The sequence below is a fragment of the Haematobia irritans genome, chromosome 2 (genome assembly GCF_050003625.1).
Source record: "Haematobia irritans isolate KBUSLIRL chromosome 2, ASM5000362v1, whole genome shotgun sequence".
NCBI lineage: Eukaryota > Metazoa > Arthropoda > Insecta > Diptera > Muscidae > Haematobia > Haematobia irritans.
The window spans coordinates 200478319-200505305 of NC_134398.1; the positions used below are offsets into that span (position 1 = coordinate 200478319).

A 26987-nucleotide genomic window follows, 5' to 3' on the forward strand; every position below is an offset into this window, starting at 1 on the left:
CATGGTGTCTTTGGCAAAAATGCTCAGGGTGGGCTCCTGAGTCGATATAGCAATGTCCGTCTGTCCGTGAACATATTTTTGTAATCAAAGTCTAGGTTGCAGTTTTAGTCAAATCGACGTCAAATTTGGCACAAGTATGTGCTTTGGCTCAGAATAGATCCCTATTGATTTTGGAATAAATCGGTTCAGATTTAGATATAGCTCCCATACATATCTTCCGCCCGATATGGACTAATACGGTCCCAGAAGCCATAGTTTTATCCAAATTCGGTTGAAATTTTGCACTAGGAGTACAATTAGTAGTGTAGTCATGTGTGCCAAATTTTATTGAAATCGGTTCGGATTTAGATATAGCTCCCATATATATCTTTCGCCCGATATGGACTAATACGGTCCCAGAAGCCACAGTTTTACCCCAATTTGGTTGAAATTTTACACTAGGAGTACAATTAGTAGTGTAGTCATGTGTGCCAAATTTTAATCGGTTCAGATTTAGATATAGCTCCCATATATACCGTTCGCCCGATTTACACTCATATCACCACAGTGGCCAATCTTTTACTCCGATTTAATTGAAATTTTGCACAGGGTGTAGAATTAGCATTGTAGCTATGCGTGCCAAATTTGGTAGAAATCGGTTCAGATTTAGATATATCTCCCATATATAGCTTTCGCCCAATTTACACTCATATGACCACAGAGGCCAATTTTTAACTCCGATTTAGTTGAAATTTTGCACAGGGAGTAGATTTAGCATTGTAGCTATGTGTGGCAAATTTGGTTGAAATCGGTTCAGATTTAGATATAGTTCCCATATATAGCTTTTGCCCGATTTACACTCACATGACCACAGAGGCCAATTTTTAACTCCCATTTAGTTGAAATTTTGCACAGGGAGTAGAATTAGCATTGTAGCTATGCGTGCCAAATTTGGTTGAAATCGGTTCAGATTTAGATTCTGATTTCGAAAAAAATTGTCAAAATACCAACATTTTCCTTGTAAAATCGCCACTGCTTAGTCGAAAAGTTGTAAAAATGACTCTAATTTTTCTAAACTTCTAATACATATATATCGAGCGATAAATCATAAATAAACTTTTCCAAAGTTTCCTTAAAATTGCTTCAGATTTAAATGTTTCCCATATTTTTTTACTAACATTGTGTTCCACCCTAGTGCATTAGCCGACTTAAATTTTGAGTCTATAGATTTTGTAGAAGTCTATCAAATTCTGCCCAGATCGAGTGATATTTAAATGTATGTATTTGGGACAAACCTTTATATATAGCCCCAACACATTTGACGGATGTGATATGGTATCGAAAATTTAGATCTACAAAGTGGTGCAGGGTATAATATAGTCGGCCCCGCCCGACTTTAGACTTTCCGTACTTGTTTTTAATTCGATAAGTGCAATAATAAGAGTATTTTAAATTCACTTTTTTATTTGGTTACAAATTTTCAAGAATATTAGTAATTTGAAGAAATATTCTTTTACTTAATTGAAAATTAATTAATTTTTTTTTGTTTTTGACATAGAATTAAAAAAATGCCATATAGTTTGTTTACCTAAAAGTTACTCTTATCACATATATTCATCTCAACCTATTGAAAACACTTAACAAAATTAAATTAATACGTATAAGTAATTATTTCCCCATTACGCTCCCACTTCTAATAGTATTTCCAATTCTCCGTTTGATGGATTTAAATGACGTTCTCTTTATTCGCCTCTTTCAATTACATTAAAAATCTATAGTCAGATAAAACTCAACTGCTATGTCGAATATATCATCAACTCTTTTTTTTTATTATATCAAACTATGGGGGCTTCGATAAATTTCTTGCTTCTGTAACCTCCTTACTTTACCACAGAGTAATTTATCACTGGCAATCATTACAATACCAGCTCGAATGGTGAATGACTAAGTTAATCACAATTATGATGACCGTGAAATTTGCTATGTTCGAATAGTAATGGTGGCAATTGTTAAAAGTGCAAGTGAATGAATTATTATTCTAATTCATTTTTTTCCATTTATTTACATGTGAAAATGTAATTTATTTTAAAATACCAACAAATGAATAGCAATTTGTATATCTACACCTAAATGAGATATATCAATGCAATAATAATTGGAAAAAATACGAAACCTTCGGAGTGTTTCCGAGGAAATATTAGCCTTTTGAATTTTTCTACAGAAGAATTTTCCAATATTTATGCAAATAAATTTGTAACACATATACACACACACATTCATAAATGATTTTAACCACATGTAATTACGTTTCCGGCACAAACTTCTTAAATCATCAGGCTAAAGAATACAGAAATGGGTTTGTCTGTCACTCAAAAGCTATTGTGGTTAAACGTTGATGACAATTTTGTTGTAGTTGTCTTATTTTTCCTTTCATTTCTACTGTTCAAATGTCCAGCCGCTAACCAATTTATAATGTCAATAGTATTGACTGAAGACCGATTATGGTAGATATATGATGAAAAGTATTTCAAAGAATTTAGTTTAATTTTATTTAATCTAATTTCATATGATTAAATTTATTTTCATTTTAATTTCTTTATTAATTAATTTGTAATAATTATTACTAAACGCAGAGAAGGAATATGGTTACCTCAAATATGTTTCAAAAGCAAAATGTTATATTTTTGCAACAAAAATATTGTTTTCCCGCCAAGCATATGCTTAGTTTTTTTGTCAACATTTTACTTCTATAAAAAAATTTTTGGCAAAATTGTATTACTATAGAACATTTTTCCAAAATTGTAATCCTATAGAAAGTTTTTATTTCTACAGAAAATTTTATAAATTTTTTCTATAGAAAATTTTGTCAACATTTTATTTCTATAAAAAAAATTGACAAAATCTTATTTCTATAAAAAAAAATTTTGACAAAATCGTATTTCTATAAAAAACTTTGTGCTTGAAAATTGTTTCAAAATTTTATTTCCATAGAAAATTTATCAAAAATTTTATTTCTATAGAAAATTTTGTCATAATTTTATTTGTATAGAAAATTTATCAAAATTTCGTTCCTATAGAAAATTTTGTCAAAATTTTATTTCTATAGAAAATTTTGTCAAAATTGTATTACTATAGCAAATTTTGTCAAACATTTATTTCCATAGAAAATTTTGTCAAAATTTTATGTCCATAGAAAATTTTGGCAAAATTTTATTTCTATAGAAATTTTTGGTCAAAATTTTATTTGTATAGAAAATTTTGTCAAAAATTTATTTCCATAGAAAATTTTGTCAAAATTTTATTTCTATAGAAAATTTTGTCAAAATTTTATTTCTATGGAAACATTTGTCGAAATTGTATTTATATAGCAAATTTTGTCAAACATTTATTTCCATAGAAAATTTTGTCAAAATTTTATGTCCATAGAAAATTTTGGCAAAATTTTATTTGCATAGAAATTTTTGGTCAAAATTTTATTTCTATAGAAAATTTTGTCAAAATTTTATTTCTATAGAAAATTATGTCAAAATTTTATTTCTATAGAAAATTTTGTCAAACATTTATTTCTATAGAAAATTATGTCAAAATTTTATTTCTATAGAAAATTTTTTCAAAACTTTATTTCTATAAAAAATGTTGTAAAAGTTGTATGTTTATGGAAAATTTTGCCACAATTTTATTTCTATAGAAAATTTTGTCAAAATTTTATTTCTATAGAAAATTTATCAAAATTTCATTCCTATAGAAAATTTTGTCAAAATTTTATTTCTATAGAAGATTTGTTCAAAATTTTATTACTATAGAAAATTATGTCAAAATTTTATTTCTATAGAAAATTTTGTCAAAATTTTATTTCTATAGAAAATTATGTCAAAATTTTATTTCTATAGAAAATTTTTTCAAAACTTTATTTCTATAGCAAATTTTGTCAAACATTTATTTTCGTAGAAAATTTTGACAAAATTTTATGTCCATAGAAAATTTTGGCAAAATTTTATGTCCATAGAAAATTTTGGCAAGATTTTATTTCTATAGAAATTTATGGTCAAAATTTTATTTCTATAGAAATTTTTGTCAAAATTTTATTTCTATAGACAATTTTGTCAAAATTTTGTTTCTTTAGAAAATTTTGTCAAAATTTTATTTCTATAGAAAATTTTGTCAAAATTTCATTCCTATAGAAAATTTATCAAAAATTCATTCCTATAGAAAATTTTGTCAAAATTTTATTTATATAGAAAATTTGTTCAAAATTTTTTTTACTATAAAAAATGTCAAAATTTTATTTCTATAGAAACATTTGTCAAAATTTTATTTCTATAGCAAATTTTGTCAAACATTTATTTTCGTAGAAAGTTTTTCTATGGACATAAAATTGTGGCAAAATTTTATTTCTATAGAAATGTTTGGTCAAAATTTTATTTTTATAGAAAAGTTTGTCGAAATTTTATTTCTATAGAAAATTTTGTCAAAATTTTATTTCTATAGAAAATTTATCAAAATTTCATTCCTATAGAAAATTTGTTAAAAATTTTATTACTATAGAAAATTTTGTCAACATTTTATTTCTATAGAAACATTTGTCAAAATTTTATTTCTATAGCAAATTTTGTCAAACATTTATTTCCTTAGAAAGTTTTGTCAACATTTTATGACCATAGAAAATTTTTGCAAAATTTTATTTCTATAGAAATTGTTGGTCAAAATTTTATTTCTATAGAAAATTTTGTCAAAATGTTATTTCTATAGAAAATTTTGTAAACATTTTATTTATATAAATATGTTGTCAACATATTATTTCTATAGAAAATTTTGTCAAATATTTATTTCCATAGAAAATTTTGTCAAAATTTTATTTCTATAAAAATTTTTATTTTTATGGAAAATTTTGTAAAAATTTTATTTGTAAAGAAAATTGTACCAAGTTTTATTTTTATGAAAAATTTTGTCAAAATTTTATTTCTATAGAAAATTTTGTCAAATTAATTATAATTACACGCAGAGAAGGAATATGGTCACTTCAAACATGTTTGAAAAGCAAAATGTTATTTTTAGACGGGGAACATGGGTCATTTTTGTCGCAAAAATATCGTTTTCTCGCCAAACATTTATTACCGTTGAAAATTTTACAAAAGTGACACAAAAGGTGCCCATTGTAATAAAAAGTGGCACGTCTTGAGATTATCGCCATTTCGGAAATTTTGCCAAGCTTACTCTCCAAAATGCACCAGGCGCAAAAGTCCAACAGATTGAGATTCGGAGATTTTGGTGGTCCTTGTGCGGTAGAACTGAAGCGAGAAACCTCTTGCTTGATGCGTGCTGAGCACGGTTTCGACTCGAACCAAAAATAACCTAATCAAACTGTGGAGAAAATTTTACAAAAAAAAAAAATACCAAAAAAAGAATCTAATTTTTCAAAAATTTATTTCTATAAAAAATTTTGTCAAATTTTTATACCCGTAGAAAATTTTTAAAAATTTTATTTCCATAGAAAATTTTGCCAAAATTTTATTTCCATAGAACATTTTGCCAAAATTTTATTTGTATAGAAAATTTTTTAAAATTTGATTTTATACATTTTTTTTTTTTAATTTTATTTTATATAAAAAAATTTGGTCAAAATTTTATTTGCATAGAAAATTTTTTCAAAATTTCATGTCAGTAAACAATTTTTTCAAAATTTTTTTTCTATAGAAAATTTTGTAAAAATTTATTTCTATAGAAAATTTTATTTCTTTTAAAAATTTCGTCAAATTTGTATTTCTTTAAAAAATTTCGTCAACATTTTATTTCTATGGAAAATGTATGAAGTACCTCTTAGTTGGAGAAGAGTATTTTGCTAAATCTACTAAAACATCAAGAATTCTACCAATCTACCAACATTTTTGGTAGAATTCTAAAATTAAAAAATTCCCCATTTCCCAGTATTCTATTTCCAAGAAATGCGCCCCAGTTTTACTGTACGTCTGACACACACATACATACGTCCCCAAAAATGTTTACATCAATGAGAATATGTATTACTGGACTAGCGACCGCAATTCCAAGGTTTTGAGTGTATTCACTGTGAATCTATGTGGTGCTCTATTGCACCTTGCTAACCATAGCCTGACCACTCTCTACATGTCTCTCTCTCTCACTCTTTGAAGACCATAGGATACCAAATGACACTTAATTATTAATATTTAATGAAGATTTTTCAGTAATTGAAGTTTCTGACAGACATGTGAGTGGTATGTATGAACTTGTAGTAATTTTCTACTACCACCACCATCACTTGCTCGTTGTTGTTGTTTTTTCGGGCCTGTATAATGAGTAGTGAAATTGCAGTTGATTGTCACTAATGATTGAGGTAGCTTAGTGGAATGGATATGAAACCATAGTATCTTTTTGTTACCGTACATGGTGTACCTACTAACACAAATGCTTGTTTGTAATTATCCTAGTCTTGTTTTTTTCCTGACTCACCCGAGGGCTTTTCCATAAATTCACTTTTAGTTTTTTTTTTCAAGTGAAAGTTTGTTCTATCAATAGTTTTTGTTTTATTTTTTTTTTCAGAACTAGACCACATGGCTGTTATTATTATTGCCATTAAGTCTGTAACGGTTATTTGTTTAAAACAATTTTAATGTACAGGACGAATTCGAATAAAATAAAGCGCATTTCCCTTCAACTTGTTTTTCCATAAATCAGTGAGAATTATATAAATGTTTGCGTGTGTATGGAATTTATATATAGAATTATTACAGAGTGAGAAGATATAATGGCTTTTGTAAAAAATTAATTAGGTCCTCTAAAAAATTATAAATTTTTTAAATGAAAATTCATATTTGTTGAAACCCAAATGACGTCATACCATTAAATTGTATATCATAGTTTAAAAACTAAAAAAATATAATAAAATAAAATAAAAAAGGCGTAACATGAATTTTCTATAAAAGAGTAAGGATAGGGTAAGTGCAGCAAATGTGGTATAGGCTGGTAATGTGGTATAGTAGCTTTTTTCTCTATCTAACAACATACGAAGAACTAAACCAAGCTGAATAGATTGTGGCTATCAGAAAATGAAGCTATCAAAGATCAATTTGATTTTTGCAACTCTTTCTTTGTGCCAGTTGAAAGAATTCATATTTACCCGTGCTCGAAGGTTTTTTTTGTGGTTCTTAATCATTTCGTTTTGTGTGAAGATATATTTTAAATTTATTAATTTTCGGATGTAAATAACTGAAGAGTACTAAATAAGCATAAAATGTATGCAATTGCAATACACGTATTGAATTTATTTTTTTTATAAAAATATCTACATTATGGTGTACCACATTACCTGCACATTTTATGAATCCGTGCTTAATGTGTTTTTTAATAAATTCGCAAATATATCCGAAATTATGGGTTTCTAATTTTTCGCTCATAGTTGCGTGGATGGGTAACACTAGTAAAATGAATGTGGTAAAATCTTAGCCTCGTCGAAGAAAAACAAAAAATTTGGCTTTCGAAAAACAAATGGGTATACCACATTTGCTGCACTTACCCTACTAATAACGGTTGCCACAGTTGGTAGAATTCTACCCAAAATGGTACCTTTTTTACTGTTTGGTAGATTGGGAGCATTCTTCATGTTTTGGTAGATCTGTTTTGTTTTTAAGATATAAAATTTTGCCCAAATTTCCTATAGAAATACAATTTGGCAAAATCTTCTATAGAAATACAATTTGGTAAAATCTTCTATAAAAATCAAATTTAGCGAAAATTTTCTATGGAACAAAAATTTAGCGAAAATTTTCTATAGAAATAAAATTTAGACAAAATTTAATATAGAAATAAAATTTAGACAAAATGTTTTATAGACATAAAATTTTGCAAAATATTTCTATAGACATAAAATTTTGCAAAATATTTCTATAGAAATAAAATTTAAACAAAATATTCTATAGAAATAAAATTAAAAAAAAAAATTCTGTAGAAATAAACGTTTGCCAAAATTTTCTAAAGAATTGAAATTTGCTAAAATTTTCTACAGAATTTTTTTTTTCGAAATTTACTATAGAAATAATATTTCGACAAAAGTTTCTAAAGAAATAAAATTTTGAAAAAATTTCTGTAGAAATAAATTTTGCCAAAATTTTCTAAAGAAATTAAAGTTTGCTAAATTATTCTATAGAAAAAAATTTGTCAAAATTTACTATAGATACAATATTTCGACAAATAAAAATTTGCTTTTGAAAAAATTTTCTATAGAAATAAAACTTTGACAAAATCTTCTATAAAAATAAAATTTAGACAAAATATTCTATAGAAATAAAATTTAGACAAAATGTTCTATAGACATAAAATTTTGCAAAATATTTCTATAGACATACAATTTTGCAAAATATTCTATAGAAATAAAATTAAAAAAAAAAAATCTGTAGAAAAAAATGTTTGCCAAAATTTTCTAAAGAAATTCAAATTTGCTAAAATTTTCTACAGAATTTTTTTTTCGACAAAAGTTTCTAAAGAAATAAAATTTTGAAAAAATTTCTGTAGAAATAAACTTTTGCCAAAATTTCTAAAGAAATTAAAATTTGCTAAAATTTTCTATAGAAAAATTTTTTGTCAAAATTTACTATAGAAACAATATTTCAACAAAAGTTTCTAAAAAATAAAAATTTACTAAAAAAAATTGCCAAAATTTTCTACAAAACAAAATTAGGGAAAATTTTCAATAGAAATACAATTTTGAAGAGACTTTCTATAGAAATAAAATTTTGTACAAAAATAAGAATTTGCAAAAATTTTCTATAGAAATAAAATGTTGCGAACATTTGTTATAGAAATGAAAGTTTCTATAAAAATAATATTTTGTAAAAATGTTCTATAGAAATAAAATGTTGCCAAATTTTTTTATACAAATAAAATTTTGAAGAGATTTTCTATAGAAATAAATTATTTAAATTTGTTGCGATAGAATAAATTTAAACAAAAATTTAGTCTATATACTGCAAGATGGTTGGATGGAAGATTTAAAATTTTTTATGGAAATAAAATTTTACCTAAATTTCCAATAGAAATAAAATATTGACAAAATTTTCTATAGAAATAAAATGTTGTCATTTTTTCTAATAAATAAAAATATGCAAAAATTTTCTACAGAAAAACTTTTGTCAAAATTTTCCATAGAAATAAAATTTCGACAAAAGTTTCTATAGAAGTTAAATATTGACAAACTTTTCTATAGAAATAAAATGTTATCCAACTTTTCTAAAGAAATAAAAATTTGCTAAAATTTTCTACAGAAAAAAAATTGTCAAATTGTCTATAGATATAAAATTTTTCGAAAATTTTCAATAGAATTTAGTCAAAATAAAAGTTTGACTAAATTTTCTACAGAAATAAGAATTTGCCAAAATTTTCTATACACCGAAAAACCTAACTATTTTATAGGAAGAATAAACTAAGTCGTACGAAAATTGAACTAAATTGTACTCCACATTTTGAATTTTCCACAAAGCGTTGTTAAAACCAAGAAAATTTTTGCCCTTGTGTACTTTTTAACTACAACTCAAGAAATTGCACTCTCTCATAGAAGAAAAAATTAACTAGAAGTAAAGAACAATATCATTGGCGCCAAATCATGACCATTTTAACCATACAGTGTTCATTCCTACTATTTTTGGGAATCGCACGAAAATATTCTTTTGCTTTAGTTCATATTGAACTTATGTGTACGGTCATTGAACTTTATATCCACGTTTAGTTCATAAAATGTTTGAGACATACTTAAACAAAAATTTAATTGGGCTGTGGAAAATTTCGTAAAAAATAATAAAATTTAACTACTAACAAATATTTTTTTTTTGCAAAAAAAAAAAGTTAAATTTAGCCTTAGTTTAACTACGGACATTTTTTTTCTGTGTAGAAAGCAAATGTTGCGTAAATTTTCTAAAGAAATAAAATTGTTTGTAAAAATAAAATTTCGTGAAAATGTTTTATAGAAATAAAATTTTGTAGAAATTTTCTACAAGAAATATTTTTTTTTGCAAAAATTTTCTATAAAATAAAATTTTATAAAATTTTCTACAGAAATAAAAATGTGCCCAATTTTTATATAGAAGTTCTTTTAATTCATTTTTTATAACTCGTTTTTTTTTCTTATTTTTAATGGGTAATTTTAACTTCTTTGTTCCAAATGGGTTAAAAACAGAGTAAGAATTTATAATTATAATAAATAATAATTGCCGGAAAAAATGCTAAATACAATCCGGATGCCAATTTTTGAAAATATTTGTGGTCAAACATTTTAGAAAAGTGTTAGAATGCATTAAAAATCATTAAAAAAAAATTATAAAAATTATTTATTTGGCAGAATAAGACAAGGTTTTTTTTTACTTTACATCCGAAACACCATAGTCGGATCACACCTTAAAATGTTATGCAAAGTCAGTGCAACGGCTGTTAAAATGGTGGACATCCGTTCTATTACAAGGTCATGTTAAGTTTATCGCTTCTGCGCCAATTTTACACTACTTCCGCATCCAAAAAGAACATTTTTACTACTTTTTTGGCGCCGCTTTTTTTGCTGGGACATTGTTCAACATATTGACATCGCGAATGTTGATTCGATTTTTAAAATTTCTCTGAAGACGACCTCTATCTGACTTTTGTGTAGTTCAATTGTTTTGCTGTTCACATCACAATATCTCGATAAGAGAAAATTGGTAAATTGGTGTATAGGATATATAATAGATCTTTACCATTGAAGCGTTCCACTATTCCGGTTCATTTGAAAAATACGACCCAATGGCCTTGTACGTAGATATGAAAAATATAGCAAAAATCCATCATACAGCCATTATGAAAATAATACCACAAAATTACAAAAATTTTTAAATAATTTCTTTCTGTAATCTTTAATTTCAGATCTGAATATTAAACGCCCAAAAAAAATGCCCAACAATTCCCGATGTGCGGTCAACTAAAACAAACAATAAAAACAAATACCAACTACAATATAAGCAGTAGCAACAAAAACAACAACAGCATCATATAAATAACAGACTAATAATGGATACGGTTGGCGGCGCAGTGACGACAGTCCCCTCAATTGCAGCTGCGGCTGCAGCAATCAATAACCATCACCTTCAGAACCAGCGAACATCCTCATCTGCTACAGTTATCAGCAATAGCAATCAGAATTCGAGCAATACGAGTATCCAACCAAACGATCATCACCATTCTCATCACACAAGCACTCTAATACATGGCTCGGCCACACACAGCACTCTAATACACAATAATAGCAATAGCAGTAGTACGAGCAGTAGTGGTTATGACAGTACTTCAGCAACACCCACTGGCAGCACTAGCAGCAGCAGTTATGACACACATACATCTTCAACGACACCCGTCATTATAGCAGAGACGACGCCTCAGATACCGATTGTGACAGTGGCCCCGGTATCGCCTTTCTATAGTGAGGCTATAAACACTCAAGCCCTTAACGAAACGCAACATTATTCGTCTCTGGGCTCGCAACATACGAGCAACTTGCTCACGCACCATCACCACCTGACAATACACAACCAACAGCAGCAGCAACAACAACAGCAACAGAATCCAACAACAATCCAGCCTTTCCAGCAACAAGTACAGAGGCAAACGCAACAACAATATTCGTATTCGAATTCGTATGATTCGTATGTCCCGCAACAGGAGCAACAGCTATTGCAGCAGCAGCAATCGCCCCTGCATGATCAACAGCAGCAATTGAATTCCTATTTAGAACCCAATGGCGGTCCGGCATTCGAGGCCTCCAACAGCACATCTGCCCTAAATACCAGCGGATCTAATATTACAGGATCTTATCAACAAACTATGGGTCATCCCTATAAAAATAGTGTCGTAGCAGCGACCCTTCCCTATGATAGACATTCAGGTAGTCGCTCTGGTACAACTCGAAGTGGAATATTGGGGGCCACGTATCACGAGTTAACTCCGATAAACAAATCCAGTAGTCATTCCCATCACAGCCAGCAATATTTAGGACATCCCAATACTTTACCACCTACATCGTCCTCCTCCTCCTCCAGCTCCAAGTCCAGATCTTCATCCTCCTCTCTATTGGGTTCATCCCTTACGGCTACATCCTCGACGGCATCGTCAAAACCTCAGGCTGCTGCTACGCCATTCTATGCTCAACCCTTATCTCAACCTCCCCACTCCAATAACTCAACATCATTCTATGACCAGTTCAAACATAAAGTGCCCCTGGATTACCAGGACAACTATGGCGGTTATCAAGCGCCATATCATCAACAGCAGAAGTACTATGCCGCCGCAAAATCTCAATTAAAAGAAGCGGCAAATTATGGTGCCTCGTCTCAGACCGCAGCAGCCTTGGCAGGAAAGTCTTTGTATCACAATAGTAGTGGTTATTATGGATCAGGACCCACACCGGCTCAGCATGCGACGGCGGGTAGTGGTTTGCCACCGTCGGGGGCGGGATATGACAAGTACATATATCCTGGGTCATATCCTGCATTGAGTTATGAGGGTAGTCCAGCGGAAAGTGCTTATCGAAAAGTGAGTGCAGGTTCTCTCAGTTCCTCGTCATGGCCTTGGGGCCTAGATTATGCCTCCGGAAATAGTCGTACTATTCCTCCACCGCCATCAGGTACCACTTCAACCGGTCACTTACCCACCGCCACTGTGGCTCCAACACATGCCAGCTATTTGGCAGCTAATACATCTCATTTAGCACGGGAGCCTTATTACATGACGCATGATAAATATGGGGTGAAATATGACAAGTACGCTTCGCCATATCAGCAAACATCAGCCTATGTAAGCCCCCCCTCAGCCCGACATCATCTGTGGCCGCCCACACATACCAGTCACCTTAATGAAAGACTTAACGCAGCTGCCGCACCACCACCTCCACCCCATGGACCACACCCTATACATGCGGGTGCTCCTTATTTCCCTGCCACTAATACCGCCCCACCTGCTCCACCAACCGCCATCAATGCCCGACAAAGTTGTTGTACCCAACCATATGCTCCACAGAATTGTTATTATCCACCCCCGCCTCCTGGTCGCATAACGCATGGTCAACCCGTAGCACCCATGGGTGGTCAGGGGGCATCTGCATATATGAGTTCTTCATCTGGATCCGGCCATCATCATCAGCAGCCTCATCTTGGAGCTCTTAGTTCCAATTGCAAATATGACTATACAACTGGTAATAAACTAAAAACTCCCAATGATCTCTATCATAGTTCCCACTATGAGTCAGGTAACCCTCCACCTTCACACCACTTGGGTCATGGCCATCACCCAACAAGCTATCAATATGCTAGTAGCGCCAACACCCAACTATATAATACCAATCAAATGATGGTCCACGGACATGCCCAACAACCGGCGGGACCTATGATAGCCAACGATGGATTGGCCCCATCCTCTACTTATGCAAATGATCTCAGTTTGCCCTCAACAGCAAACGCTTATGATGCCTACCTCCATGACCCAAATGTCCAAGCGATGGTTGGTGGATCAAATTATGGACCAACGTCTGCTAAACGTGCCTTATTGGATTATCGCAAACCCATTCAACCACAACCACCACCTGTTCAAGTTGCCCAAATGCAAGAGGACTGTTATAGACATCCATCCGAATCAGAAGTCAGAGGTCAATCTGTAGAACTTCTAAATACCCCCGAAAACACTGCTAGTGCTTTCAATGACTATGCACCGGAAGCTTCCACTTATGGATCTGAGGAAAATGCAACACTGGATCACAGAAAATCCACAGAAGATAGTAATAAAACTGTAACCCTACGGGATTTCATTGCCAATTGGAATGATGACGAAGAGGAATTTGCCGCAGCCAATGAGGTAATGACATTCGAAGATGAATCCTCCCAGGTTATAAATGAAGTCATACAATGTTCGAGCCTCGAAAATCCTGCTAATATAGAAGCTTCAACGCCACCAACTGCCTCAATGGTAGAGAAAACACCACCACCTGTTATTTCCAAGGTATCGGAGGAAGTGCAGAAAAACTTTTCCAATTCTCCAGTTCCTGATCCTAGTACTCTCAGTGAGACCGATGCCAGCCAATATGTCAATCTGCCTGATATTGTCATTGATATAGAAAAGTCGAATGTAAATAGTTCTATTGCCACACCACCAGAACCTCTAGCAGAAGCTGGATCTTTGAGTCTCGATGATTTTGATGTGGAAAAAGAATTGGACCAATTACAACAAATGAAGAAGTCCGAAGTTGATTCGGTTATAGTAAAGCCTAATAATGCTGATGACAAAAACTCCTCTGGAACGAGGAAAGTCAAAAGTAAATCTCCGGAAAATGTTCGCCCACCAAAAGAAATTCGAAGTCTGCCAACGCAACTCAGCTTTGATGATCTAAATTTGGAATCCAATTCTACAAAGAGCGTCCTACCCCAGGCGACAACAAACACCGATATTGAAGGGGGTTACGATAGTGGCAGTAGCCGCCATTCTAATGAGTCCTCATTATTCGAAAAGGAATATGAAACTTTCATTAATAAATTCTCTTCGAATAATGAGGCTGTCTCCAAAACTGACAAGGAATTTGAGCAAAAGGTGCAAGATTTTTCGAAATTCCACAAACGTAAACGAAAACTAAAAGTTGAAGAAACCAATACAGCCGTAGCCGCTGCCTCCTTCGAAGAGCAACATACAAAGAAACTTAAATCCGTAGATGCGAAAGATTTGGACGATTCAAATTTTCCACGGGTTTACACGCGAAAGTCGCGCATTAGAAGATCTCGGAAGTTGGCCCTAAAACGTTTAAAGCTAAATATGCTGCGCAGAAGAAAACCGTCCACATTCTATTGCAAGTTAATGTATTCATTATGGCGTTATCGTCTCAATCGTGATAAACGACTCCTTGACAATATAACAGAAGTGAGAGAGAAACATTTGCCTCTCATCAAGAGAAGGTCGATAAAAAACTATCCTTTGGTTTCATTGAAAAACTCAACGAATCTCTTCAATCCCTTGCCTTTGAAGAACCTTGTTTTGAAGCTTATAAATACCGATGAATTCCGTGGGGAATTTATGGTTACCACACTGGAGCAAGTGGAATCTGTCCCCGTCTCGGAAGAGAAACACATATGCGTTGATCCTTCATGTGATACATGTGAGGTTATACGAAGTCTAATGGAATCAGATCAAGCCAATGAGGAAACTCCTGAGCCTTGTAATGATATAGTTCAACTATCAACACTAGCCTCAAATGAAACAGGTCAGATATCCATTGAATCTAATAGTGAATTGGCTACAGGCACCACACAAATAATTCTAACCCAAGGTGAAAATTGTGAAATTTTAGATGGAAGTCAAATTGTTGTAAGCGAAGAAGATGTACCCGAAGTGATAGCAGCACTGAGAATAGAAGAAGCAATATTAGAAGTATCACATAGGCAACAAGAAAATCTAACAGAAGATCTGTCAGGAAAATGTCCGAAATCTTCACCGGTAAGGGTTATCATCAAGGCTGATAAGGGAGAAATGCAGCCAGGCAATATGCAAGAACTTCAAGAACTCTCAACTGTAGTACCAACTTCAGTGGATCTGAATGTAATCACCAAGAAATTTCAGCCTGAAGAGGAATCCCCAGTGGCAATCCAAGTTGAATCACCTAGAACAACAAGTGTTATACGGAAACATGAATCAATTTCCAATGAAAAAGATGCAGAAGTTGAACCAAAGAGAAGACGTACTGGTTACTCTAATGAAAAAGAAGTGACAATACCTAGTGAGACCAAAGAAAATGCTTTAGACCAAAACTCGTCTGGGGAGACCGTAATGAAGACAACAGTTATTTGTAAAATTGAAAGTAAATCTAAGGATATTGAGCGAAATATAGCATGTGTTGAAACAAAAGCATCAACGACTGCAGAGAATGTCAAGTCTCCACTTCCTCTTCAGTGTTTAGAAAAGAAAGACAAAGTAGAGATTGAATCATTGGAAGCAGTTGCCGTAGCGAATTCATCAATCAAAGATATATGCAGTCCAAATGCTGTAGCCACAACCGTTATCAAGAAACTCAAAAGCCAAGGCAAAGATGTTCCAAAGAATACAGCTGAAGAAGCTAACTCTTCAAAGGAATCCGAATTGATCAACTCTACAAATTCCAAAGTTGATGATAATTCGGATTCAAGTGAATCGGAAAGTTGTAGTTCATGCTCATCTTCTGAAAGTTCCGATGATGAGGAAGAAAAATCCAAAGCAGAATATGAAGAAAGTTCTGATTCCAGTGAATCTGAAACAGATTCCAATTCCGATTCGGAATCTAATGAGAACGAAACTCTTAAGACTTTAATAAAAGTAGTTGAAAAATGTGAAAAACTTTCTAAAAATCCCAAGAATTTGGGGAATCGTTTGATTATTCTCAAAAGGGCTAAAAGTCGACCTTCTAGGGAAGTCAAAGAAATATCTAGAAGTCCTATAGGAGAAAACAAGAAACGTGGCAAAAGTTTTAACGCCCAAAAAGAAGAAGAATCATCCATCAGCCACACATTAGATGTTGAAGCTGAATCTCATACTCGGAATGAGGGTAAGCAACCATTGAAAGTGACCTCAGATCAAGATTTAGAAAAATCCATTACGGTCACAGCAAAGTGTAAACAAAGCTCGGCAATACAACAACGAAAAATTGCATCAAAAAACTTCAATACAATGGAAAATCTCAAATTATCAAAGTCCCGTGAACTAAGTCATGGTCAATCAAATGATTCTTCTGAGCATACTAATGATAATGAAAGATTTTCCAATGAAACAGACAACAGTGAAATTGGAGATAAAGCAGCAAGTTTAGAATGTCATGAAGAAGCTCCCAGTGACTCAGGAAATGTAAAAACCAAAGAAAGTTCCAAAATCTCTAACCCATATCGTGAAAGTTCAACAGAAAGACAAGACAATAACAAAAAGGAGATCGTCCAAAGCCATCAACCAAATATAAATTCACCTAAAACTGCCTTTGCTAAAAAGTTATCTCAGAAAAGTTTTTCCCTGAAAGATTCCGATGATAAAAAGGAGGAAACATCTTCAATATTTACCACTTTATCGCTGCCCGCATCCGATGAAGTTGAATTGGAAAAACTTTCGAATACTTCAAATACTGAATTCAAAGAGAAGTTTGATCATCGTACGTCTCCAAAAACATTACGCAATATTGTAGAGGATATTCCGGGCGGCCCATCATCTAATATCAAAATTGATCAAGCAATTGAGCCCAGAAAACAATTCAGTCCAAATAACCAATCATCATCAGATACTACAATCGAAACACCCAATAAACAAAAGAAAGATGAAGTCATTGATCTTTCGGAAGAAACATCATCCTCTGAAGACTCGGAATCAGATGAGTCTACAAATGAATTCACAGAGGAACCAGAGAAGACATCAGCATCGAGAAAACACACATCTGTAGTGGATATAACTGAAGATACCACATCTGAAGAAGACGATCAATCAGATACTGATACTGAACATTCCAAGGCGGATAATGTGAAAAGCCGAAAGGGAAGTATAAGTGAGAATTCAATAACGTCCGAGGATTCTAATAGTATGGACTCGGAAAGTAAACCACCCAGGATGCCTGTTGCTTTGAAATCTATTGAAGAAATGTCAAATACCAATATCTCGGGAGAAGAAAACATCGTTGAGGAACCTTCTGTAACTGAATCGAATGCTGTTGAATATCTTAAACCATCATCTGTAATAAAATCTCTTGAAGATCTTCAAAGAGAAGATGAAAGTCGACAAAGCACTAACTCCCAAAACTCAACACCGCCACATTCATGGAATAGTGGAAATTCAAAAGCATGTGATGCTTTGGCAGATCGTTCTCCATTGTTGAATCAAGACGGCCTTATGAAAGATTCTTCTAAATCTCTTTCGGTCATCAGAAATACTAAAACTCTATATATTGAAGAAGCACGCAATTCACCTGGAAGCCAATCTCCTTTCGCACAGTTTGAACCAGAGTTAGATAATTCGTTGTGTTCAATAGCATCTAAACCAAATACTCCTTCCTCGGAGAACCGCAAGGATCCCTTTAGTGATCCCTCGTCTTCGCTTTCAAAACCAAAGTTCGAGACACCCAACTCTCAACGCTATTTAAATGATACATTTGAGCCAAAAAGAAGGAATAAATTCTCGGAATTATGGGAAGAATCAAGAACTTCAGAGGATTCTCAATCAAATGCATTTTTTGAGTCTCATATGTCAGAAGATCGAATATTTGAAGAATTTAGAAGAACCTCAACTGACTCAAATCCGAATCAGATTTCATTTCCATTAAATTCGAATCATGATGTTAACACTCCAAGTGATAGAAAATTTTCGAATGATGTCCTTGATTTATCAAAGGACTCCAACGTAGCCCACGAAACTTTGATGAACTCAACTTCACCAACAACTCAAGAGGCTTCAAACCTTACATCACCACTTAGACCCAGTGTTTTGGAAAATTTAAACGAATCTCTTAGTAATCACTCATTTGAATCACATCCAAGCGCAGAAAGCAATTCTACTAATATTTCAAATCTCAATTCGGAATCCTTGGAGGGGACATTTCGTCCATCACCTAAAATTGAAGAGTTATCATATGAAAGAGATTCGATGCAAAAGAAACCAATCTTACCCGGTTTATTTGAAGAAAATGCTGAGCAATTGTGCTCTACCCAAGGACACTCAACTTCTTCTGTTGATATATCTCTAAATCCAGCAGTGAAAAGCCCAAGTGACTCGAACAACGCAAAAGCCATAGCTCCAAAGAGTTCCTCTCTTGTAGCTTCGGAAAACAATGATCAATCCATTGAACAATGCATAGATATGTCCTCGGATTTTAATACTACTTCTCCCAATATTCACTACGAAAATGCTCCAGAATTATTGCGGGATGGAGATGATAACAATTCAGTTGGAAATGTGGAGTCACAAGAAATTCCTACAACAGAATCTTCGGAACATCGATCACCCGTTCCTTTATCCGCGTTGAGTAATTATTGTCCAGAGGAAGATTCTTCAAAATGTCTCCATAGGCGCACCCCACTTTCTAGCAAGGAAACGGTTGAAGATACACTCCATAAAACCGACGTAAATGACCATTCGAATGAAAATGAAGAATCTCCCTTAGAGGATGGATGCAATGGAGATGAAATTTCCGCTGGACTTTCAAAGAATTATGACACTTCCGAAAGTAATCTCGTGGAAGTAGGAAAAATGCCAGAGTCGCATTTGTCTGGGAAACCCATTACCCATTATTTGCCAGAAGCTGACACGGTTGAAGAATCTATTGAAGAGAAAATATCTGTGCCATCTCCTACACATTCTAAGATATCTGAAAATAATCTCCAGAAGAGAGAAGAAATGTTCACACAATCATGTTTGTCTGAGGAATTTATTTCACCATCCACAGAAAAACCCATGAGAAAATCAAATGAAAATGAAGTTCTCTCTGCCAAGGAAAATCTTTGCAAAAATCATACATGCGACGTAGCACAAACCTCATTCATACAAAGAATTAGTGAAGTTGACCTCAACCCGACCAGAGATGAAATATTAGAAAACGTTGCCAGGTGCTCTCAACCTACTAACTCTGATCAGCAATCACAAGGAAGTATTTCTCCAAGGAACTCTCCATGTAATCTTACCGAAGAACAATCTTCTTCGGAACCTTCCCCAGGATCCTCAAAAATTGAGGAAGATAGTTACAACATTCCCAAAGAAACTAAAATTGACATTGCAGTAGATAGTTATTCTGAATCTTCCTCAAATTTCTCGAAACCCGAAGACAATATTTCGAAAGTTCCTGGGGAAGTTGAAGAAACTACAGCTGCTTCTGAATCCAATTTAGATGTTCCATGCAAAGAAGATGTTCTCCAAAATAATAGCAAAGAGGTGTGTTTTACAGCTCTACCGACAGAAGAGCAGAATTCTAACGATAATATTTCTCGATCGTATACCCCCGAAATATCAGCTAATCATGAAGAAGAGACAAAAGTTGTATTATATCACTCTTTTGAAACTTCCCCAACATCCATGAAATTCGAAGAAGATACTCCGTTTGTTCCTGAAAAATGTAAAGTAAATTTTCCTGTTTCAAGTTCAAATGTAGATTTGAAAAGCAAAGATAATGATCTCGGGAAGAATAAGAGAGAAGTTTTTATCACAGATCTCCCGATAGAAGATCATAGTTCCAACGATAATGTCTCACGCACTTATTCCTCTGAAATATCCACAAATATTGAGGAAGGTATTACCAAGACACCCGAAGGAACTAAAATGCATGATGTATCGTATGAATCGTCTGAACCTTCTCCAATATCTTCAAAATCCGAAAAAGATATTTCGAATACTCCTGCATTGGACCATTCTCCTGAACCTCACCCAAATTCCTCAAAATCTGAAGAAGATATGGCGAATGTTCATGTATTGGACCATTCTTCTGAACCTCACCCACATTCCTCGAAATCTGAAGAAGATATTATGAACGTTCGTGTATTAGAGAATTCTACCGTAACTTCCCCAAATTGCGAAGAAGATATTACAAATGTTCTTGAAGAAGGTGAATCAAGCAACTACAAAGAGGATGTGCCGCAGGGCAATAATGAAAAACCGAGATTCACAGATATTCCTTTGGAAGATCAGGACTTCAACGATACTGCTTCACGATCATATACCCCTGAACAGCTTACAGACACCCTGCTCTCATCTGAACCTATCATTAGCAGTTCAATATCTAATGAAAATAATTCAACTATTCCACGCGATGGAGGTGAAGACGGTCCACGCTGCTCACTTGTATCTGAAGTTTTACCTAAAGACCATTCTTCTTATCAGAGTGGTGATGAATATGATATAAAACTTAAAGCTTCGGAATCATTTTCAGATGAGCAGAATAATAGAGATTCTGTTTGCTTCCCAAAAGAAGTTATTGCCAATAAAATCAACTCTGAGGTGTGCGAAAATGCTATAGAAACACACACAGATCCCCATGTTTCCCAGAAAATTCCAAATGTGCCCAATGAAGCAGTCATAGAAGAGATAACTTCTAAACCCTCACCACCTTCGGATGCTAACACTGTTGATGCTGATATTGTTAATCCATTGGTAACTGATGTTGAAGACCTCCCGGCACCTGTTGCCGTGTTATCAAATCCTGCAATAATAGCTTCTTCCAAATCCTGCCTAGTAGAAGCAATTGATGATGAACCTGCTGAAAACTTTGAAGAGGAATTTAACTCTGAAATAACCCAGAATGATGGAGATACTGACGCCACATCAACAACTGAGGAAAAGGAACCTCTAACTTCTATTACAAACGAAAGTCCAGAATGTATACTCATAAAATCTCCTTCTGGAACAACAAATCATAACGAAGCGATAGATCGTAGCCCCGTTAATGAAAGCAAGGATACAGCTCACCATATCATCACATCTGAAGGTCTTACAACAGATCGAGAACCATCTCCAAATAAAGCTGAAGCAGCCATTTCATCAGAAGTTAAGGATACCACAAGTGAAACAGATATTAGTGAACCCTTGTATTCTCCTAACTCCAAAGCTTCTAACTTGGAACATTCACAAACATCACCTCGCCTACCTCGGTCAAGAGAACCAAGTCCCGAAATGAATTTCTGGAATACCAAAGGCAAATATAAAGCTTTAAGAACATATCAATCTGATGCTTCGAAATCTCCCATAAATATACGATGTAATGAATCTCGTGGTAACACCCCAGAAGCTAACAGTCCTACATTGGAAAAAGGACAAAATTCTACAGAGAGTCCTAGAGAAACTTTGAAGGATATATCCACCGAATCGAACGAAAATTTGTCAACGTTGGAGAATTCCAATATGATTCCAGCCCAAGATGAATCCAAACTGTCAGACATTACCAATGAAACTTTGGATAATACTAAAAGCGAAATTGATTTCTTGGGATTCAAAATTCAATCTAGCTTCGATGAAGGCTCCGATTTCAATGGTTTCGAAGATCAACAAGAAGAGGAACGTATACGCCGAGAAATTGAAAATCTTCAAGAAGATTCTGCAGCCAATGATGCTTTCCTCTATGCCAGCCGAAGAGTATCACCTGGAAAAACTGCCTCGCCTGCAAGTAAATCATCGTCGGACTTGGATGAATTAGAAGCTTTAGAGAAAGAGATTTCTCAACATTGTTTGGCCAAGAATATGGAGGATAATACAAAGCAAGAATCCATTGAGGTGACAAATAATTCAGAGACTGAATCATCTATGGTAAGCGTATCGAATGTAGTCATATCAACCAATGATATAGAACATATCAAAAAGATGTTAGAGAGTGATGAAGAACAACCCAGCGATGAAATGCTAGAAGATAAGAGGACAGATATCTTAGATATAGCCGAGCATGAAGTGGACGGATTAGAGGGAGACAAACTTTCCAAGAATATTAGCTCAACTAATACTATATATGCGATACCAAAGTTAAGTGACCTTTGTAGGGCTGCCTTAAATAGTTCCTTGAATGTTAGACAAATAACAATTGTACAAACAAACGATTTTGTAGATAAAACCCACCAAAATCCCTCCTCTCCCTCTCATTTCTCCCATACCTCCCCAATAATTGAACGTGAATTAAGTGTTGAAGAAGCTTTGGCTGAAATGTATCGTCAGGCAGGAGTTCTCTTATCAGATCCTGAGGATAATGATAATGGACAAACTTCACCAACAATCTTAAGCTCCAATGCTAATGTATCTTCATCAGACTCAGTAGCAGAGAGAGTCACCTCCAAGACTACTAGCAATGAAGCTCAAGATGTCCTATTAATAAATTTACATGAAATTCTAAATAGTGATAATGATGTATATGTTTTACAATGTGATATGAATGTTAACAATGATAACGTTGAAGATGGTGATGATGATGAAGCCAATTCCGATATCAATAATGGTGATAGTAAAAATGGACCAAAGGAGAGAGTAAATACTGCCACCACCACAACTCTCCAATTAATAGGTATAGTTAATAGGGATAATGATAGTTCTGAAATCCATATCATTAGTTCTGATTCGGAAAGCGAGGTAATTATTTTAAGTGATTGTGATACAGATGTTGAATTTCAAGCCCCTCCACCACCATCTCCGCCACCTGCGGCGCACCGTGAATATATTCCATTTATCACTGATTACGAAGATACCGAAGATGATAGTATGTCCGATCTATCGACCATACATCATGAGGAAATCGTACCTGAAAATTTAAATAAATTTTTACAAGAAGAATTTTATAAATATTTACATGAGAAATATGCCCAAAAGAAACTCTCCAAATATTATCATGCCAATCGAATATTAAGAAAATATAAAAAGAATAGAATAGGCAACAAATTTCGATCGTAAGGCCATAAGGAGGGGCAAAAAATTCAAGGTGAAATGGCAAGAAAGTGATATAATTGAAAACTGGAATATGTTTTCGTAGGTCGTAGGGAAGAGGGATTTTTAAAGAGATCTCTATAGCACAATAAAATTGTCTATCTTTTGTATGATTTAAATTGTTTCATGTTAATGCAATAAAATAATATTCTAAAGAATTCCAAACTTTTAATTAATTTTATTGGTGATTATGAACTTGTTTTGTATTCTGCAAGTGTCCTAAAATGTCCTATTTTTTCTGCTTCTTACAGCAGCAACACAAAGAACTTTTTTCTTCTTCGAGTGTTGGGCATAAAATGTTACATATCCGTTCAGTATGGTAACACTGTCCAAATAATAAATAAATAAATCACCCTGGACACTGTTTTCTCATTGTCTTATTATTATTTCTCATATCGATAAAAAATGATGATTGCATATAAAAATATTATTAACCGGTGGTTTACCCTACTGTTAAGTACTAACCGGAGGATAAGAAATGGCTTATAAAAGGGAAGCCTTCACATTTCAGTGCTTAAAATGAGGAGATTGAAGTAATTGATATATCTGGTTGTTTAAAAATATTCACAATAAACTGTTAGCGTGAATGGGAGTATGTCACAATATCAGTTTCTAAAAGAAAACATACCTGTTATTGGAAAACTCTGTACTTAATACATATGAGATTGGTAATCATATGTATCGAAATCAATTTGGTTATATTTTTTGGTACAGAACATGTACAAAAATAAACAACTCTGGCATCAGCTGTTTAAATACAACAGCAGAAAATAAGTGGAATCGAATCCTATGTTTTTAATATATAAACTATTGAAATAGTACAAAATATTCGCTTGTCTTTCAAATTCATGTTATTAAAGAATATAATAAATATCTATTGTGAATGTAAGAAAAATCACATTAGGGCTGTTTTCTTTTAGCACTGGATGCAACATGTATGAGCTATCCAGAACATTGTTGCACTGGTGTTCTATCCAGAACATCTCATCAGTGCAAGTCGCGCCGATGTTGCCAGATTGTATTTGGATAAAGAGACGCTTCTTCGAATCACAATAACAATTTATTGTGACTATTTTATCGAAAAACATGAAATTCAAAGTGATACATTGTCATAAATAATCGCAGCAGTAAATATTTATTACTAATTGGAGCATTTCATACATTAAAAATGCAAGATTTCACTTCTTTTCTGTGATAGTTTCTAAACAGCTGATGACAGTGTTGCATATTTTTGGAGATGTCCTGGATAAACCAGTGCTCTGTTTTCTTTTAGTCCTTAACGGCTTAGCATATCCAGTGCTAAAAGAAAACAGCCCTATTATTAAAATGCAATCTGTCAATGGTATTGGATACTCTAAGCCGTGACGGACTTAAAAAACTGTGTACTTGTTTATCTCCACAAATATGCAACACTGGCATAAGCTGTTTCTTGTTTCATATTATTCGACAAATTAGTCGCAATAAGTTGCTATTGTGAATCAAAAACAACGTCATTTTATCACAATGAAGTCTGGCAACACCGATGCGATGTTCATTTTCATATTATTGAAGAAAACAATCACAATAAATAACTATTGTGAATTAAAAAAGTCACATTATTAAAATACAATCTGTCAATATTATTGGGATTTATTTTCATATTTTTAATGGGGAATTTTATCTTACTTCATTTCAAATAGGTTAAAAATAGTGTAAGAATTAATAAAACAAAGTATAAATTATTTAAATTTTGTCGCAAAAGAATGTTAAATCCATTCTAGAAAAAATTTAGATTTTTTTAAAATATTTGATGTCAAAAATTTCAGACAAGCGTTAGAATTTATGAAAAATCATAAAAACTGATCAAAATTATTTATTTGGCAAAATATCACAAAATTTTTTAATTCACATTCAAAACATTAAATTCTGATCACATCTTAATAAGTGATGCTAATTCTGTGCAACGGCTGTTGAAATTGTGGATATACGTCATGGGCTATGATAAGCCCATGTTTAATTCATTGCTTGTGCCCCAATTTTGCACCACTTCCGCATTCAGAACATTTTCACTACTGAGAAGGCATTCAATTTTGGAAATATTTGATTTTGATGTTTTTATTGTACACAGAAAAAAATATCACCAATATTGAATATGAAATTTTTTTCAATTAATAAATTAATTGATACAATTAACTTTTTAATCAGACTCGAAAGTCTAAGGCATTTAAAAACGTAATGGAATTTTTTTTAATTAAAAATTTATTTCAACAATCAATTTTTTAATCAAACTAAAATCGCTAAGTCTGTTAAGAAAGTAATTGAAAATAGTTACGTTTTTAATTAAAACAATCAATTGAGTTTTGCAATTAACATCAATTAAATTTTTAATTGAATCAATTAAAAAATTAATTGAAATTTGCTAATAAATTACATTTTTGAATGAAGTATTTTTTTTAGCCCAATTAAAACTGTGATTGATACTATGATTGACGATATTTCCATTAATTTCGTGATTGAATCAGAAAATATTTTTTTTTTGTGTGCAGGTGGTGGATATCGGACAATTTTTGTCGATGGGTGCCCTACACACCAAACTCAAGATTTTATATGGACAAGTTTTATTTCATTTGATTGTAATTTAGTCAGTACTTGCAAGATATGAACAACCCAGCAAAAAAAAATGGAAGTTCTTCTCAAGGCACAACTTTAAAAGAACTTGCAAAAATGCTCTCCCAAAGATGTTCTTTATTTTAAAGGTACAGGAAGTTCATTTGAGTAAACTTTTGTATAATCCGTTTTTTTCAAATTTTTAATGGGAAAATTATTTTTATTTGTTTCAAATAGATTAAAAACATATTAAAAATTAATAAAATGGTACAAATTATTTAAATTTAGCCAAAAAAAAATTTAAATCCTTTCTACAAAAATTGCGAATTTTTGAAAATATTTGATGACAAATGTTCCAGACAAGCGCTATCATAAAAAATTTTAAAAATTATTTATTTGTCAAAATATCACAAAAACTCTTAATTCACATCCAAAACACTGAATTCACCTCACACCTTAAGAAGTAATGCAAATTCACTGCAGCGTCTGTTGAAATGGTGGACATCCGTCCTATGACAAGCCCATGTTAAATTCATCGCTTCTGCGTCAATTTGACACCACTTCCGGATCCAAAAATAACATTTTCACTACTTTTTTCGCGACGCTTTTTTTGCTGGGAAGATAATTTATATGGGATAAAAATATTATTATTATTATTATAAATTGGCGCTGGGGACTTTTTTTAGCATTTTTGAAGGCGAACTGAATATTTCAAATTATACCAAATAGGTCATTATAGTACAATTTTACTTTTAGAATGTGGGATGTACCAAATTTAGGGCAAACTTCTATATGTCTATTTTATATGTCTGTTTTAAAAATGTCTTAATTCTATTAAAAATTTCTTTGTGTGTATGGAATTATACATATAATTTACCTTTGCACTGAACTTTGTATCTTTGTTTATGGTACATTAATTTTACATGTATTTTTTTTCAAAGCTTTTAGAGATCATTACAATTCTGACCAAT

At 32.7% G+C, this 26987-nt stretch overlaps 1 protein-coding gene across 1 annotated transcript in view; it reads left to right on the top strand.

Moving 5' to 3' along the window:
* LOC142226901 (uncharacterized) overlaps positions 1–23595 on the top strand; it is an 86067-nt gene extending 62472 nt beyond the window's left edge. Inside the window, exon 3 of the mRNA XM_075297151.1 lies at positions 10879–23595. Within this exon, the coding sequence (XP_075153266.1) occupies positions 11023–23397 (12375 nt within the window). The 5' untranslated portion in view covers positions 10879–11022 and the 3' untranslated portion in view covers positions 23398–23595. The remainder of the gene's footprint in view (positions 1–10878) is intronic.
* The last annotated feature ends 3392 nt before the right edge of the window (positions 23596–26987 follow it).